This window comes from Nematostella vectensis, chromosome 10, assembly GCF_932526225.1.
Source record: "Nematostella vectensis chromosome 10, jaNemVect1.1, whole genome shotgun sequence".
Classification (NCBI taxonomy): Eukaryota; Metazoa; Cnidaria; class Anthozoa; order Actiniaria; family Edwardsiidae; genus Nematostella; species Nematostella vectensis.
The window spans coordinates 3,435,001-3,452,454 of record NC_064043.1 but is presented as its reverse complement, the minus strand read 5'-3'; the positions used below and the strand labels follow the sequence as shown (position 1 = coordinate 3,452,454).

At 39.9% G+C, this 17,454-nt stretch overlaps 2 protein-coding genes across 2 annotated transcripts in view; one reads left to right on the top strand and one right to left on the bottom strand.

The window, feature by feature from the left end:
- The first annotated feature begins 39 nt into the window (after positions 1 to 39).
- Positions 40 to 17,454, top strand: part of LOC5516401 (fibrillin-2-like) — a 24,624-nt gene continuing 7,209 nt past the window's right edge. Inside the window, exons 1-19 of the mRNA XM_048733672.1 lie at positions 40 to 304; positions 380 to 492; positions 1,136 to 1,281; positions 1,672 to 1,873; positions 2,676 to 2,834; positions 3,211 to 3,408; positions 3,551 to 3,676; positions 4,133 to 4,255; positions 4,669 to 4,791; positions 5,352 to 5,480; positions 5,991 to 6,177; positions 9,483 to 9,650; positions 10,401 to 10,684; positions 11,026 to 11,142; positions 11,459 to 11,525; positions 11,645 to 11,703; positions 12,163 to 12,279; positions 16,437 to 16,497; positions 16,950 to 17,008. Coding sequence (XP_048589629.1) covers positions 276 to 304; positions 380 to 492; positions 1,136 to 1,281; positions 1,672 to 1,873; positions 2,676 to 2,834; positions 3,211 to 3,408; positions 3,551 to 3,676; positions 4,133 to 4,255; positions 4,669 to 4,791; positions 5,352 to 5,480; positions 5,991 to 6,177; positions 9,483 to 9,650; positions 10,401 to 10,684; positions 11,026 to 11,142; positions 11,459 to 11,525; positions 11,645 to 11,703; positions 12,163 to 12,279; positions 16,437 to 16,497; positions 16,950 to 17,008 — 2,467 coding nt within the window. The 5' untranslated portion in view covers positions 40 to 275. The remainder of the gene's footprint in view (positions 305 to 379; positions 493 to 1,135; positions 1,282 to 1,671; positions 1,874 to 2,675; positions 2,835 to 3,210; positions 3,409 to 3,550; positions 3,677 to 4,132; positions 4,256 to 4,668; positions 4,792 to 5,351; positions 5,481 to 5,990; positions 6,178 to 9,482; positions 9,651 to 10,400; positions 10,685 to 11,025; positions 11,143 to 11,458; positions 11,526 to 11,644; positions 11,704 to 12,162; positions 12,280 to 16,436; positions 16,498 to 16,949; positions 17,009 to 17,454) is intronic.
- Positions 12,527 to 14,983, bottom strand: LOC116620691 (leucine-rich repeat-containing protein 74B). The gene has a single exon (XM_032386294.2). The coding sequence runs from the start codon at positions 14,598 to 14,600 to the stop codon at positions 12,981 to 12,983; it is 1,620 nt and encodes a 539-aa protein (XP_032242185.2). The 5' UTR covers positions 14,601 to 14,983; the 3' UTR covers positions 12,527 to 12,980.

Sequence of the window (17,454 nt, the reverse complement as noted above, 5' to 3'; positions counted from 1 at the left end):
TATTTTTAGAAATCTGGAATACCGATGGAATGGATCGTTACTAAAAGCTTGATGTTCCCTCTTGAGTTCGACAGCTATCTTGGTTCGGGTGATGATAGCAATGATTCTTGAATTGTTTCCAAGATAATGTCGCCTCAGCACAGGAGATGACAAAGCCACGGGAAATGCTTTCGTTTCCTCTTCGCCGGATTAGATTTCATGACGTTTTGGCCCAAAAACAGCGATAGAGACTTTTGCAGCAAGAAACGCAGCCAAAAAACCCCAAGCTGCGCGAAATGGCGTCTTCTCGATTCATTTGTTTCATGTAAGCAGACGATTAATTTCTATGTCAAAACGAACCTAACAGATAGTAATCGTTTAGTTTTATTATTGTTTTCAGGGCATTTTTCAGCGGCATTGTAGCGGTGGTGAGCTCAAACCCGTTTGTATTCGGCTCAGTTCCTCGTAGAAGCAGCAAACCAAACAGGGGAAGGCGAGTACATGGCAGTAATGGTAAGCCATTTCTTCTTCCTCGCCCCAAAATGATAGATACTCATGACAAATACCGGATGACGGGTTGCTTGTCACGTCCTCGAGATTTATTATTTACTATTTTTTTTTCGGGGGTTTTTACTATTTCACGTTGATGTAGTTTTGTGGAGGTTTGAAAATCTGTCTGTTTCGCTTTTTTTTTACATGTTTTTTTCACTGTCGCAACGCTACAGCTAGAGTTTTTTTTTTTCTCAAACAGATCCTAAGTAAGAGAGGAAGTCGATCTTCCGACAATAGGGTCGGATTTCACCCTACGATTACGATTACACCAACATATACGAGTAGTGTATGACTGCCCAAAGGCCACATCATCATCATCATCATTATCATCATCATCATCATCATCATCAACATCATGTCATCATCATCATCATCATCATCATCAACATCGTTATCATCGTCGTCGTCATCATCATCATCATCATCATCATCACAATTATCGTCGTCAGCCCCCTCAATTTCTCTTCTCCTCTCCCCTCCCCCTAAAATTCCTCTTGGCCCCTTTCCATGGCTTTCTCGACTAGGATGTCCACAGGGTGCCCACGCTCTACAACCGCGCTCCCCGAGCATTTCGTAAGTCATATTTTGTTTCATCTCACCGCAGTCCATTGTGGCGGCATGATCACGGGCTCAGCTGGTGAGATCACCAGTCCTTATTTCCCCGAGAAGTACCCGGATGAAGTGGACTGTTTCTGGAAACTGACAGGCGAAGACGGGTCACGTGTTACACTCAAATTCACTCAATTCCAGGTAAAACAGGTCCTGTCGATTGGTGATCGTAGCATAGCTGGGCCATCCACACGCACGACATGTAACTTGCATGCAACATGCAACTTGTTTCGCCCAACGTAACCGTTTAGTGATCATAACGTAGCAGGGCCATCCACACGCAAGACATGCAACTTGTTTGAACTGGTGAGAGTTCCTAGCAGAGCTGGAGCGGGCCTCGAAATATTGCAGAAGGGGGGTACGGTACAGAAACGTTAAGAAAACATTAGGGGGCATAGCCACGCCCTAATGTCCTTATAATTATTCTTTAAAACACTGGGGGAGGTGGGTTAGTTTTTACCGGCCCCTCCTGTTATGGAGGGGCCGGTGTGGAGTCACAGGGACGAGATGACGAGAAAGAGTCATTTGCAGGTTGAGACTAGCCACGAGTGTGAGTACGACTCGCTGGAAGTGTACAATGGTGACCGCGCAGTTGAAAGTCAAAGGATCGCTAAGCTTTGCGGGTCAAGCGTTCCGCACGATATCGTGTCCCGCGGGTCAACACTTCTCCTGCGCTTCCACTCCGACTTCTCTGTGAATGAGCGGGGATTCCGTCTGTTGTTCACACGATCAGGTACGCGAAGAGACTTCTCTAATGTCGCGTTTGAAGTGGAGTTCGGCAGTGTAAACTTGTCATTGCGCTAGGGGATCCATTTATACTGGCAGAACTCCATGGACCTCACCCGTTGGACACGTACAATCAAAATGAATAAATCGCCGAGCATCCTGACCTTTTGGAGATAAGGGAAATGACGAAAAGGATAATCCTTTGACTTCTAATCTTATATGAATGGTAATTTGTTCCAACACTATGAAGTTTTAGGTAGAGTACTTTCGAAGATCGAAGGCTTATCGCGATAGGGGGCGTCTTCTTTTTAAGTGCTTGCCGACAAGAAGGGGTTTGGGGAGGAAAGGGCCTAATGAACCATGACCTTACGTAGACTAAAATTGCGGCAGATAGATCGAGTTTTCCACAATCGTAACTAAACACCATTCACCGCCTAAAGGTAAGTTTTGAGTATCATGTTGACTTTAAATACCCCGTATGTTTAATATAAATGCAGGTTGCATTCATTCCTTCTGTCAAGGCTGTAGCCATTCCTTCACTGGGACCTCTGGATGGTGTATTAGTTGATAAATGTTTTTCTATCTATTCCAAGGCTGTAGCCATTCCTTCACCGGGACCTCTGGATGGTGTATTAGTTGATAAATGTTTTTCTATCTATTCTAAGGCTGCAGCCATTCCTTCACTGGGACCTCTGGATGGTGTATTAGTTGATAAATGTTTTTCTATCTATTCCAAGGCTGTAGCCATTCCTTCACTGGGTCCTCTGGATGGTGTATTAGTTGATTAATGTTTTTCTATCTATTCCAAGGCTGTAGCCATTCCTTCACTGGGAGCTCTGGTGTTATTGCGTCCCCAAACCACCCAGACAGGCACCCGATATCCGTGGACTGCAGTTACAAGATTGAGGTGGCCAGCGGTCATATTGTCGCACTCAGTTTCGAGAGGTTTGACCTTGAGGGAGAGGAAGGTTAGTAGACTTGGCCCACGAAAGTAGGAATATTTATGCGAATGGAGTTTCAAAAGCGATTTTAACTCATTTGAATATCACTGTGAAAATCAAACCATCGGCTCCATTTTATTGCTAAAGCATAAAATAGTCTATAGATAAGGATGTATTGAAAATGATGAACCAAACAAGCAAAAGTGTGAAGCAAGTCATTAACATTCAAGCGCGCAGGCTATGATTTTCGTCCTGGAAAAGATCTCCCATTGGATCAATCAATTACTTAAATCCCCGGGAGTATCTTAAATATGATTGAATCTTGCACTCGCGTTACCATGGTATATTAATGACGTCATGTGGTTACCATGGAGAGCCCTATCTAATGAGTAACTTCTTCCAGATGGCGATGGCTGTGCTTATGACTACGTGGAGATCTTTGAGGGCCTGCACTCATCTGGTCAGCGACTTGGAAAGTACTGTGGGTCCAGCCTACCTCCGTTGCAGCGCTCCTCGTCCAATCAGATGCTAGTGCGCTTCGTGGCCGACCAATCAATCAGCAAGACAGGATTCCGAGCCACATTCAGGGCGGAGCTACCAGGTAACCAGGCAACACAGGATATCGAGCCCCAAAACGTCACGCCCCTTTAGAAACGTCACGCAAATGTCACTTACCTTTCCAAACATTTTATTAATGCATTATAATTATGCTTACTATTATCATCCATTGTCTGTACCTGCAGCTACGGGAAATCCGTGTATTACTAACAATGGCGGCTGCGGCCAAGTCTGCCTAAACACGCCTAATGGTCGAATTTGCTCCTGTCACCATGGATACACCTTAGAGTTCGACGAAGAGTCGTGTCGAGGTAACACTAAAGGGCGGACAGCAACCGGATGTTTCTTTGTAAAGTTTACAATTCAGCCCAATAAAAGAATACATATCTTTTCCACCACAAAGTCTTACATATGAAATCACAGAGCTTCTTTTTCTTCCAGTTGCCGTCCTCCGACCAGAAACGTTTTTCCTTCAAATGTACTTGGCGGTTCAGTATATATTTTTTAATAAAATGAGTCACATTTTTAACCCGGCGTTCCAGCATTCTTTCGGCTTCATTGACATCACTATCGCTATCGTACAAACAGCGTCAACATTAGCGACAAAAAGAGCCAGTGTTGCTAGCTCAGCTATTGCGCCATGTAGTGAGGTGTGCTGCAAAGAAGTTTGCCAACATGGTGGTCAGGCGAGCGAGGCGGTGACAGAAATATTAGCTGATGTTGCCGCTGTTTTCACCATAAACATGTTGTTATTTTCTTTGTTTAAGATGTGGATGAGTGCCAGAATAATAATGGAGGCTGCCGTGACTTGTGTATCAACACACCAGGGAGCTTCATGTGTCAGTGCAGACAGGGATATGTGCTAGCCAACGACAACAAAACATGCATCAGTAAGTCGCAATTGATTTCTATCATCAATAAACAAGGATGTGTACTACCCAAATATAACGACAACAAAACCCGCATCAGTAATCATTCATGCATCAGAAAGTCGAACTTCCATTCTGTCATCAATAAACAAGGATGTGTTCTACCCAACAAATGTGCATTAGTAAATTACACTTCCATTCTATCATCTTATCATTTCTTTCTCCCATTATTTTTTTTTTTTTTGCTTTAACCAAATAACTCTGCCTCTTATCTTTATTTATTTGTATTTTTCACCGCCAATCCCCTTTTTGGTGGTCACGATCAGAGAGTATGATGACGACATCGATAACGACGTTAACAAGTTAAGTTAGGTTAAGCATCTTTTGTCCAAGTTCTCTGTATCACACCAAATGCAGCTGTTTCTCTGGACTAGATCTGAACGAGTGCGCCACGAGGAAACATCGCTGTGAGCAGTTGTGTCGTGACACTGACGGCGGATACTACTGCGAATGCCACAAGGGTTACCAAGTGGGGCCTGACGGGATGTCATGTATAGGTAACGCAGTACTCATTCACGAACTTTCACATATCATAGGTCAGTCATGAACTTTCACGCAACACAGGTAGCGCAACATTCAGTCATAAACTGTCACGTAACACAGGTAGCGCAACATTCAGTCACGAACTGTCACATATCATAGGTAACCCAACACTCAATCACGAACTGTCACGCAACACAGAAGCGCAACATTCAGTCACGAAAGATCACGTAACACAGGTAACGCAACATTCAGTCACAAAAGGTCACGTAACACAGGTAACACAACATTCAGTCACGAAGTGTCACGTAACACAGGTAACGCAACATTCGGTCACGAAATGTCAAGTAACACAGATAACGCAGTATTCAGTCACGAACTGTCACGCAACATATGTCATGCAGCACTTAATAAACTGTCACACAACATAGGAAAGAAAAGGCCTCTCATAGGACGTCATGCATAGGTAAAGCAACACTTAGTCACAAAATGTCACCTTTGGGGAGAGAAGAATGCATGGATCTTTTCTAAAACCGCACATTTGTTAAATTTTACTTCAACTTCATGCCTGTTCCAGACGTGAATGAATGTCTGCTGCCCAAGAGTTTTCATCACTGTGACCACTCATGCGTCAACACGCCAGGAAGTTACTACTGCACGTGTAACGAAGGGTTTGTCCTAAGCGCTAACGGCCGCAGATGCCGAGGTTTGAGCACCTTCTTGTATATAGTGTAGTCTCCCCCACCCTTCCCCTAAGGTTTGTGACTACTTAATTTGTCTCCCCCCTTAGGACCCTGTCTATTGTCTTTAACCCCCCTTAGGGCCCTGTCTATTGTCTTTGACCAGGACCCTGTCTATTGTCTTTGACCCCCCTTAGGGCCCTGTCTATTGTCTCTCTCTCCCCCCACCCCCTTAGGACCCTGTCTATTGTCTTTAACCCCCCTTAGGGCCCTGTCTATTGTCTCTCCCTCCCCCCTAGGACCCTGTTTATTGTCTATACCCTTCCCCCCTAGGACCCTGTCTATTGTCTTTAACCCCCCTTAGGGCCCTGTCTATTGTCTCTCCCTCCCCCTAGGACTCTGTTTATTGTCTATACCCTTCCCCCCTAGGACCCTGTCTATTGTCTCTCCCCCCACCCCCTTAGGACCCTGTCTATTGTCTATACCACCAGCCCCCCCCTCTAAGAGCTTTCATTACATCTCTGCTTCATTTTCAGATGTGAACGAGTGCATGATGGGAGGTGTAAAGTGCGACCAAAAATGCGTCAATACTCCTGGGAGCTACCGCTGTGAGTGCTATCGCGGGTTCAGACAGAGTGACGACGTCCTGAAAAAGTGCAATGATATCGACGAATGCCTTGAAGGCCTGCCGGATTGCCATAAGTGTACTAACACAGCTGGGAGGTAATGCAACGCTGTCACGCAACCTGACATTTCATGTCGAAACAAGTGTCACACACGCTTGCAAATTGGTGGTCATTTGTACTTAGTAGTGCTGCAGAACTCAATATTATTATTGACGTTTTAACTCTATGCTGAAATATCGGTACGACCAGGAAATTCTATACCAACACGCTTGTTTTCTCCTTTTTCTTTTATCACACATTCTAAACTCGCATAAACTTGGCTCTGACGCAGCGCGAAGAAATCACATGACTTTTTGAGTATCAACCTCGTGCCAAAACAAAAGCTTTCAATAAAAATAAACCCTTTCTGTTATATAATAAAAATAAACCCTTTCTGTTATATAATAAAAATAAACCCTTTCTGTTATATAATAAAATTAACCCTTTCTGTTATATAATAAAAATAAACCCTTTCTGTTATATAATAAAAATAAACCCTTTCTGTTATATAATAAAAATAAACCCTTTCTGTTATATAATAAAAATAAACCCTTTCTGTTATATAATAAAAATAAACCCTTTCTGTTATATAATAAAAATAAACCCTTTCTGTTATATAATAAAAATAAACCCTTTCTGTTATATAATAAAAATAAACCCTTTTCTGTTATATAATAAAATTAACCCTTTCTGTTATATAATAAAATTAACCCTTTCTGTTATATAATAAAAATTAACCCTTTCTGTTATATAATAAAAATAAACCCTTTCTGTTATATAATAAAATTAACCGTTCTGTTATATAATAAAAATAAACCCTTTCTGTTATATAATAAAAATAAACCCTTTCTGTTATATAATAAAAATAAACCCTTTCTGTTATATAATAAAAATAAACCCTTTCTGTTATATAATAAAAATAAACCCTTTCTGTTATATAATAAAAATAAACCCTTTCTGTTATATAATAAAATAAACCCTTTCTGTTATATAATAAAAATAAACCCTTTCTGTAATCTAATAAAAATTAACCCTTTCTGTTATATAATAAAATAAACCCTTTCTGTTATATAATAAAATAAACCCTTTCTGTTATATAATAAAAATAAACCCTTTCTGTTATATAATAAAAATAAACCCTTTCTGTTATATAATAAAAATAAACCCTTTCTGTTAAATAATAAAAATAAACCCTTTCTGCTATATAATAAAAATAAACCCTTTCTGTTATATAATAAAAATAAACCCTTTCTGTTATATAATAAAATTAACCCTTTCTGTTATATAATAAAAATAAACCCTTTCTGTTATATAATAAAATAAACCCTTTCTGTTATATAATAAAAAACTCTTTCTGTTATATAATAAAAATAAACCCTTTCTGTTATATAATAAAAATAAACCCTTTCTGTTATATAATAAAAATAAACCCTTTCTGTTATATAATAAAATTAACCCTTTCTGTTATATAATAAAAATAAACCCTTTCTGTTATATAATAAGAATAAACCCTTTCTGTTATATAATAAAAATAAACCCTTTCTGTTATATAATAAAAATAAACCCTTTCTGTTATATAATAAAAATAAACCCTTTCTGTTATATAATAAAATAAACCCTTTCTGTTATATAATAAAAATAAACCCTTTCTGTTATATAATAAAATAAACCCTTTCTGTTATATAATAAAATTAACCCTTTCTGTTATATAATAAAAATAAACCCTTTCTGTTATATAATAAAAATAAACCCTTTCTGTTATATAATAAAATTAACCCTTTCTGTTATATAATAAAAATAAACCCTTTCTGTTATATAATAAGAATAAACCCTTTCTGTTATATAAAAAAAATTAACCCTTTCTGTTATATAATAAAAATAAACCCTTTCTGTTATATAATAAAATTAACCCTTTCTGTTATATAATAAAAATAAACCCTTTCTGTTATATAATAAAAATAAACCCTTTCTGTTATATAATAAAAATAAACCCTTTCTGTTATATAATAAAAATAAACCCTTTCTGTTATATAATAAAAAACTCTTTCTGTTATATAATAAAAATAAACCCTTTCTGTTATATGATAAAAATAAACCCTTTCTGTTATATAATAAAAATAAACCCTTTCTGTTATATAATAAAATTAACCCTTTCTGTTATATAATAAAAATAAACCCTTTCTGTTTTATAATAAAAATAAACCCTTTCTGTTATATAATAAAAATAAACCCTTTCTGTTATATAATAAAAATAAACCCTTTCTGTTATATAATAAAAATAAACCCTTTCTGTTATATAATAAAATAAACCCTTTCTGTTATATAATAAAAATAAACCCTTTCTGTTATATAATAAAAATAAACCCTTTCTGTTATGTAATAAAAATAAACCCTTTCTGTTATATAATAAAAATAAACCCTTTATGTTATATAATAAAAATAAACCCTTTCTGTTATATAATAAAATAAACCCTTTCTGTTATATAATAAAAAAAACCCTTTCTGTTATATAATAAAAATAAACCCTTTCTGTTATATAATAAAAATAAACCCTTTCTGTTATATAATAAAAATAAACCCTTTCTGTTATATAATAAAAATAAACCCTTTCTGTTATATAATAAAATAAACCCTTTCTGTTATATAATAAAAATAAACCCTTTCTGCTATATAATAAAAATAAACCCTTTCTGTTATATAATAAAAATAAACCCTTTCTGTTATATAATAAAATTAACCCTTTCTGTTATATAATAAAAATAAACCCTTTCTGTTATATAATAAAATAAACCCTTTCTGTTATATAATAAAAATAAACCCTTTCTGTTATATAATAAAATAAACCCTTTCTGTTATATAATAAAATTAACCCTTTCTGTTATATAATAAAAATAAACCCTTTCTGTTATATAATAAAAATAAACCCTTTCTGTTATATAATAAAATTAACCCTTTCTGTTATATAATAAAAATAAACCCTTTCTGTTATATAATAAGAATAAACCCTTTCTGTTATATAATAAAAATTAACCCTTTCTGTTATATAATAAAAATAAACCCTTTCTGTTATATAATAAAATTAACCCTTTCTGTTATATAATAAAAATAAACCCTTTCTGTTATATAATAAAAATGAACCCTTTCTGTTATATAATAAAAATAAACCCTTTCTGCTATATAATAAAAATAAACCCTCTCTGACATAAAAAGGTTCTGGCTGATTCGTAAGCGTTGGGTAAATTATTGTAATTATTATTTTTCTGGAGTTTTGCAGCCTAAAACCGCAGCGCGTGAGCTTTGAAACCAAAAAGTACTTTGATTTCTTTATGCAAGTCGCCTATCGCTTTATGTGTGTTATTCTAGTTACTATTGCACTTGTGATACCGGCTACAAGCAAGTCAACAACCGAACACGTTGCCAAGATATAGATGAATGCATGGACAACAATGGTGGGTGTGGACAGCTTTGTGTCAACACGGCGGGGAGCTACCACTGCAAGTGTGAGCCTGGGTACAATGCTACAGAAGCAGGGTGAGTCGGCGATGATAGAGACGATAGCGATAGTAACGACTGAGTCAGCGACGATGGCGTCTGTAACGATAATTACGACACAGCGATCGATAGTAACGACGCAGTGAGTGACGGTAACGACACAGTGAGCATAGTAACGACACAGTGTGCGATAGTAACGACACAGTAAGCGATAGTAACGACACAGTGTGTAATAGTAACGACACAGTAAGCGATAGTTACGACACAGTATGCGATAGTAACGACACAAAAAGCGATGATAACGACACAGTGAACGATAGTAACGACGCGGTGTGCGATACTAACGATACAGTGAGCGATAGTAACGACTCAGTGAGCGATAGTAACGACACAGTGAGCGATAGAAACGACACAGTGAGCGATAGAAACGACACAGTAAGCGATAGTAACGACACAGTATGCGATAGTAACGACACAGTGAACGATAGTAACGACACAGTGTGCGATAGTAACGACACAGAGAGCGATGATAACGACACAGTGAACGATAGTAACGACGCAGTGTGCGATAGTAACGACACAGTAAGCAATCCCTAGCTTCACCGAAATGGGTGTCAGTACATCGACTACGAACGATCGTATGGTGTTACGGAACCATTTATTAACACATTAAAACTCTATGTTTATTGTTTATCTGTTCATTGTTTATGTATTCATTGTTCATATGTTCATTGTTTATACGTTCATATATGTTCAGTGTTCATATATGTTTTTTGTTCTTCTCCATAGTGCTAGAACTTGTGTTGACATCGACGAGTGCGCGGGGCATTTCGGGAAAGGCGACTGCGACCACATGTGCAATAACACCGCGGGCTCATTCAAGTGCTCCTGTCACCATGGCTACGCGCTGACCGATGACGGGCTCACATGCCAAGATATTGACGAATGCGCAGTAGATAATGGTGGCTGTCACCAGAAATGCGTGAATAGCCCTGGAAACTTCTCTTGCGCGTGTCATGATGGTTATATAACCGCTGGCCGGAATGGCTCAGATTTTATTTGTGATGATATCGGTAAGTATGTAGCCTGATTTCTTGTTTATTTTTGGTATGGCTTGTTGTACGATTCTGATAACTATTCGTGGAATACTGGGTACATCGTAGAATGTTAAGACATCCAAAACGCGCAAAAATCTAAAGCAGAAATAACTTTAAACATTGATTCAACTATCATGGCATTCAAGATGGCGGACTATTATTTTTTCATAGTCGCCCTTTTCTACACAGGGTACCCACTTCTAAGCTTAATTAGTTTATTGTTATCTTGTACCCTCATGCGTTCCACGCCACTTCCCCCTGTCTCTTAATAGCATTTTTAGCACAAGTTTCAAATTCTCTTGTCCTGTTGGTTGCAGACGAATGTGCCAGCGGTACTCACCAATGCGAGGAAGGCGCAACTTGCGTTAATACTCCTGGGAACTACTCCTGTCTGTGTCCACAGGGATACCGCTCTGACTGGAACAAGTGTGTTGGTAAGGGTGGATAACAGTAAATGATGGTTCTCTATTGGTTATCCGTGAGTGGATAACACTAAGTGCTGAATCTCTATTGGCTATCCGTGAGTGGATTATCAAACTCTCCAAGTCTCGGCCGCCCTGTGTGTCGCGCAACACACTTGAGTTCAAGCGCTTCGGTCAGACAACTCAGAGTGGCTGCAGTGGAAATCGAACCTGGATAATTCGAGCTCCCCGCGAAAATTTCAACTATTTTTCGTTCAATAAGGGTTTGAGTTAACGGTGGCTCCCCTGAACATCTTTCCTCACTCTTATGTGTTATCACACGTTCCAGACATCGATGAATGTGCTAACCCACAAGTCAACAAATGTCAGCACATCTGTAACAACACCCAAGCCAGGTATGTCATGTGACAAGTACGTCTTTCGATGACGTCACTAGGGTGGTACACACCCATTTTGACTGAGCATAATCTACAATATACACAGGACCGTGTTACCCATGTTGGTTTTTTTATAGCTTCCACTGCGAGTGTCGGGAGGGATATATCCTCAACAGCGACGGCATATCGTGCTCAGGTAGGACCTACTGCTTCATGCGTCTCGTGATCATAATTATTCCTGCTTCGCGAGTGTTGTGCTATGATTTTAACGAACTAAAGACGTTTCAGCCGGAAATCCGACGTTTTCCCTCTGTATAGAAATTTGCCTGAACCCAATAAAAGTAGACGGCTCTTCTTCATCACGTGGGCTTACAATCCTACATTTAGAATCCTACATTTGTCTCTGTTTTTATAAGTTCTAACTTTAATGAGCTTATGTTGAGCGTCTGTAATTTTGATATGTAGTTTTGATCATCGGGGGGCGAACCATTTTCACCTTGAAGCCCACCATTATCTTGCTAGTATGTATAGTTATTATATGGTTATTTGGGTGTATTTCGCAGTAATTTCATTTGCCCTTTTAAAGAGGTTGTCCAAATATCTTAATAATAGTAGTTAGACACACCCCTGATAATCATATGCGCTATTATTGCAGACATCGATGAGTGCAAACAGAGAATGTGCGAAAAGGAATGCGTCAACACTGAGGGGAGCTACTTTTGCTTCTGCCCACCGGGATATCAGTTGACTGACGACAAGAGACACTGCCAAGGTGACCAAGCCCGCAACATCCCCCTACATCGACCCCCCTTGCCAACCAACCTTAACTACCCTGCCCCCCTTTCCATCAACAACACCGTCCCCGCCCCCCTTTACACCTCACCCGCCCTGACTACTTTCGATACAAACCCACCCACCACCTCTCTCTTTTCCACGCACCTCACGGAATGACAGTGTGCGAGAAGGCGAGCTAAGGTGCGCATAAATTTTTGCACGTTTACAGATAAGACCCCCTGTGGTCATCTTGTGGTTACCCTGTGGTCACCCTTTTATACAAAAACCTGAAGACACAGAAAGGCACGGTTATGAGCTCACCCGAATACAGTGAAACCTCCATAGAAGGGGCATCATCGGGCCCACCACATAACACACATCTAGTATAACCTGCATATAACGGACACCCTCAGGAGCGAAAAATGCGTCCATTTATCGAGGTATCCGCTTAATGGAGATTCTATTAGATTAGAGTTAAAAACTAAAGAATTCGAATCACGACTAAGTGTCCATTGTAAAGAGATTGTCTGCTTATTTGAGGGGCCGTAATATGGAGGTTCTAATGTATAACTGTAAAAAATCTACTCCGAGTATAAGCCCACAAAAAAGGGCACTAACCCTTCCCGCAAGTTCTTCAACTTTCGAGTGTTTTTTTTCCAAAGCTTAATGCCCTAACAATATAATGATTGTCTCAATAACTTATGTATTCACAGCTTTGACGAACTGAAAGAAGTCGATCTCCCCCTCCCCCTCACGGTCCAACATTTGCACTAAAAGCTCTATCTGTGGGTCCTGGAGTAGCCCCAGACCCCTTGTCTTTTCTCTCAGTCTCGCTGTATCCACAGACATCCCGTCCTCACTCCCCAGTACTCGGAACAGCTCGGCAGCGCTCATCTTCCGTTTGGCTTTGTACTCTATCAGCTTTCTCCAAGGTTTATCTTTCTTCACCGATAACATCTGCGCTATTCTAGTGTCGAGCTTTTGATGTCCGGAGTAGATCTTGAGTGGGGGTCTGTCCTTCGCCAGCTGATCCAGCGCTCGTTTGGTCTCACTGCTGAGATATATCTCATCTAGGTGAAGCTCTATTACACCGCTGCAAGTGTTAGCTCGGAGTGCCCTTGCTATGCTAGAGGGATTCGATGCCTCATTGGACAGTGCGACCGGGTTGTTCCCGCACCTCAACACCCTTAAGCTTGTGTTCCGTTCTAGTGCCCTCGCAATCGAAGCAAACGCAAGACCAGATAACCTGTTATTGCTAAAGTCGAGCTCAACTAAAGTGCTATTAACACGGAGGCTCTCTCCTAGCGACCTTGCAACCGTGTCGTCTAGTCCATTATTTGACAAATCCAGAACTCGGAGTGTCGTATTCTTTCGCAAGCTTTGACCGATAGCAACCCCTGCCTTCGACCGCAAACCGTTCCATTGAAGCTTTAATACTTCCAGTCCTTTGTTAACAGCCAGTGAACCCCCCAAGCGAAATCCAGCGACTTCGGAAATGTCATTATAGCTCATTTTAAGTTCCTTCAAAGACGCGTTCCCTTTGAGTGCTATGAAGAAGGGTGTCGTGTTTTTGTCGTTTAGCGAGTTTAAGCTCAAGTCAAGACTATGTAGTGTCTTGTTCACTTCCATTACTTCACTCAGCGCTTTCATAGTTTTCGCACCCACGTTATTCTTTGCTAAACCCAACCTTTGCAAATTTTTATTATCTCTTAACATATCCACTATAAGCCTTGCTCCGTTGTCTCCAAGGCACGTGTCCGTTAGATCCATGTCCGAGATCGTCCGGTTCCAGACCATCTCCAGCGCAAGCGCCTTAGCCCCGACCGGCCCCAAGATGTGGTGGCTCATCTTGACTGTTTTCTGATTAATCTGCTGAAGAAATCGAGAGGATGGAGTCGCTTTCACGCTCTCGCACATTTCCAGATATCGGACCTTGTTGTCTAGGCTTGTTAAGCGTGCTTGTTTTCGTTTCCGTATTGTTAACCCATCTTCCTCAAGCGTGTATTCATCCAAGTCTGTGTCAAACTCTGCATCGGAAACCTCTTGACTACAAGTCTCCACTTTTGCTTCCTTGAAAATACCATTTGTTGCTAGACTTGCTTGGCTTGTAGTCTCAGATCCAAGGCTCTTTGTCTTTCTAAGTTCTCGTTTGTTGCGGTAGCTATTCGAGTCTGTTATCGATCGACTTTGTCGCCGTTGCTTCCAGCGTGCAAATGACCCCCGTCGACTCAATGAATCTTCGGGAAGAATGGTGTTTGTAGGAGAACTCAACAAGTCATTTTCGTCATCGCCAACGAAGTCTTCGTCTTGCCATTCCATTTTCAGAAAACTTCAGAAAACGAACTATACTTCAGATATTAGAAAAATCGATCCACTTTAAAAAAATAATACATGAAACTAGAACTGCGAAGCCTTGGTGTGGATTCGTCATAACGAATTGTAGACAGTTCATCCCCGTAGCATTTTAATATTTACCCTTGTGACGAGTACACTCTAAAATAACATCGTCTTCTCAACTCTCCATTCGGCTAAGACTCCATAATCCGTTGAATGAATTAGTGTTTGGCCTAGTCAAAAGAAAACTGTGTGTTCTTTTGCGTCCAAATTCAATATTTGTGCATTTATTGCCGAGTATACATCACCGTCGTGCAAGCTGTTATATTGGTAGATAGATCACTAATATTATGGGTGTTTGTGCGGTCTAATCCTCGTCAATAAAGCAGGTTATTCACGGCTTTTCTTTGCGGCGTCGGCCTTCGCAAAGCTTTTGAATTTAGGGACAGATTTTTAATTACAATTTTGCCGTTCTCTAATCTTTTGGAATAAAGGATATTTCTTTACCCTGGATTTTTCTGTAATTAGAAAAGCAAAACGTATTAGGGTAAGGGTGGTTATCGTTTTAGAGAGCTATAAATGCAAAACCTTTGATGCTGGTCGCATCGATGGTCGATCTACTTATTTTATGCCTATTTTTCGTGTAATTCCCGGAGACATTAGCCTCTTTAATTCGATTGCAAATTGAAAGTTTTTTCGTTTATGCATGTCGCTGACGAGAGCCTATAAAGTTACTTCTATATGTAGATCCAAACGGGGATTTCAAATCATGGTCGCTGATATATCATAGAGGCTTAATTGTAACCAAAAAGGGTCCGATTGTCTTGTACATTTGTTGCCCCGCATACCGGTACCGTAATTACACACAGGTTTAACTATAATAAAAGTGTCCCAGGCCTGAAGCCAGGCGCTACCTCACTCGACTAAAAAGTCTACTGCTTACTAGGACGAATTACCAAAGTAACAATGGCCCGCTAAAATTGGCAAGAGCCCCCTCCCCCTCCCCTTAGCTAAAACTCCTCGCTACGGACCGTCTTTTTAAAGTGATAATATTAAAAGGACAGACCATTATTATTAAGGGAGATTTGACCCTTTTTTTTCATGATCGATTGACAATTGAAGCAGTGTCTCATTTCAGGGCTTATATAGTTGTATTGTAACGATCTTTTAATTTCCAAAATATGATCACATTTACGTAATATTTTTAGAGCTTGTCTGTGCTTTCTGTATTCTCAAATTCCCCAATCTAACGGCCCGTACCCCTCAAATATCTAATAGTCATCCCCTTATGTTAAAGTCCGCGCCTTATGGGTGTACCGTATTTCAAGATATCCCCCGTATCTAATGATTCTCTCCCCTCAAATTCCCATGTCTAATTATTCGTACCTAATGTGTACCGTCTTCCCAGATATCCCCCCGTATCTAATGATTCTCTCCCCTCAAATTCCCATGTCTAATTATTCGTACCTAATGTGTACCGTCTTCCCAGATATCCCCCCGTATCTAATGATTCTCTCCCCTCAAATTCCCCTATCTTATTATTATTATTATTCGTACCTAATGTGTACCGTCTTCCCATATATCCCCCCGTATCTAATGATTCTCTCCCCTCAAATTCCCATGTCTAATTATTCGTATCTAATGTGTACCGTCTTCCCAGATATCCCCCATATCTAATGATTCTCTCCCCTCAAATTCCCATGTCTATGTATTCGTACCTAATGTGTACCGTCTTCCCAGATATCCCCCCGTATCTAATGATTCTCTCCCCTCAAATTCCCATGTCTAATTATTCGTACCTAATGTGTACCATCTTTCCAGATGTCGATGAGTGTACGGCTGGAGACCTTTGTGACCAGACTTGCATCAACACCAACGGGAGGTAAGGCAGTTTCCGCTTTTTCTAAATAATTCAATCATCAGTCACAACACAGGCTAAATTTATAACTTTTATGTTAACCAGGTCTGCACCGTTACCCGCAGTTAGTTGTTTACTTAAATCAAGGAATAATTTACGAGATCTCGATAATTGCCTTAACTTTCTTTAATGGTTTCTTTTAATATCCAAAGTTGCCAATTAGTGGCTTTTTTGTCTTACGATACTATACGTTAAGTTTTACGCTTTTTTACGTAATTTTAGCAAAATTAATCCATTTCCCTTTTTCTGTAGCCTGGAAAAAATACGACTAATGCTGGGTTTCATGTGTTGCACCTGTCAGGGTGTGGGATGGGGGAAAACGGGTCTCGAGTGTCATAGAACAAAAATCAATGGCTGCAAAAGACACAATCGCCTAGCCAATCATAAGTTTGGTTCAGTCTGTATTTTCTCCATAGCTACTACTGCGAGTGCAAGACGGGGTTTGAACTTCTAGGAGATAGAAAGACATGTCGAGGTAATTCATCAAGTCCCATAGTTAAAAATGATAATGTTCTTGGCGATGGCGATGCTGATGCTGGTGCTTATTCTGTCGATGTGATGGTGATGGTGATGGTGATGGTGGTGGTGATGGTGATGGTGATGGTGATGGTGATGGTGATGGTGATGGTGATGGTGATGGTGATGGTGGTGTTGATGGTGATGGTGATGGTGGTGTTGATGGTGATGGTGATGGTGATGGTGATGGTGATGGTGATGGTGATGGTGATGGTGATGGCGATGGCGATAATGATGGTGATAATGATGGTGATGTTGATTGTGATGGTGATGGTGATGGTGATGGTGATGGTGATGATGGTGGTGATGGTGATGGTGATGGTGATGGTGATGGTGATGGTGATGGTGATGGTGATGGTGATGGTGATGGTGATGGTGATGGTGATGGTGATGGTGATGGTGATG

What these genes read in the sequence shown, in the direction of transcription:
- LOC116620691 (XM_032386294.2), bottom strand. Translation starts at nt 14,600, where the DNA reads ATGGAATGGCAAGACGAAGACTTCGTTGGCGATGACGAAAATGACTTG.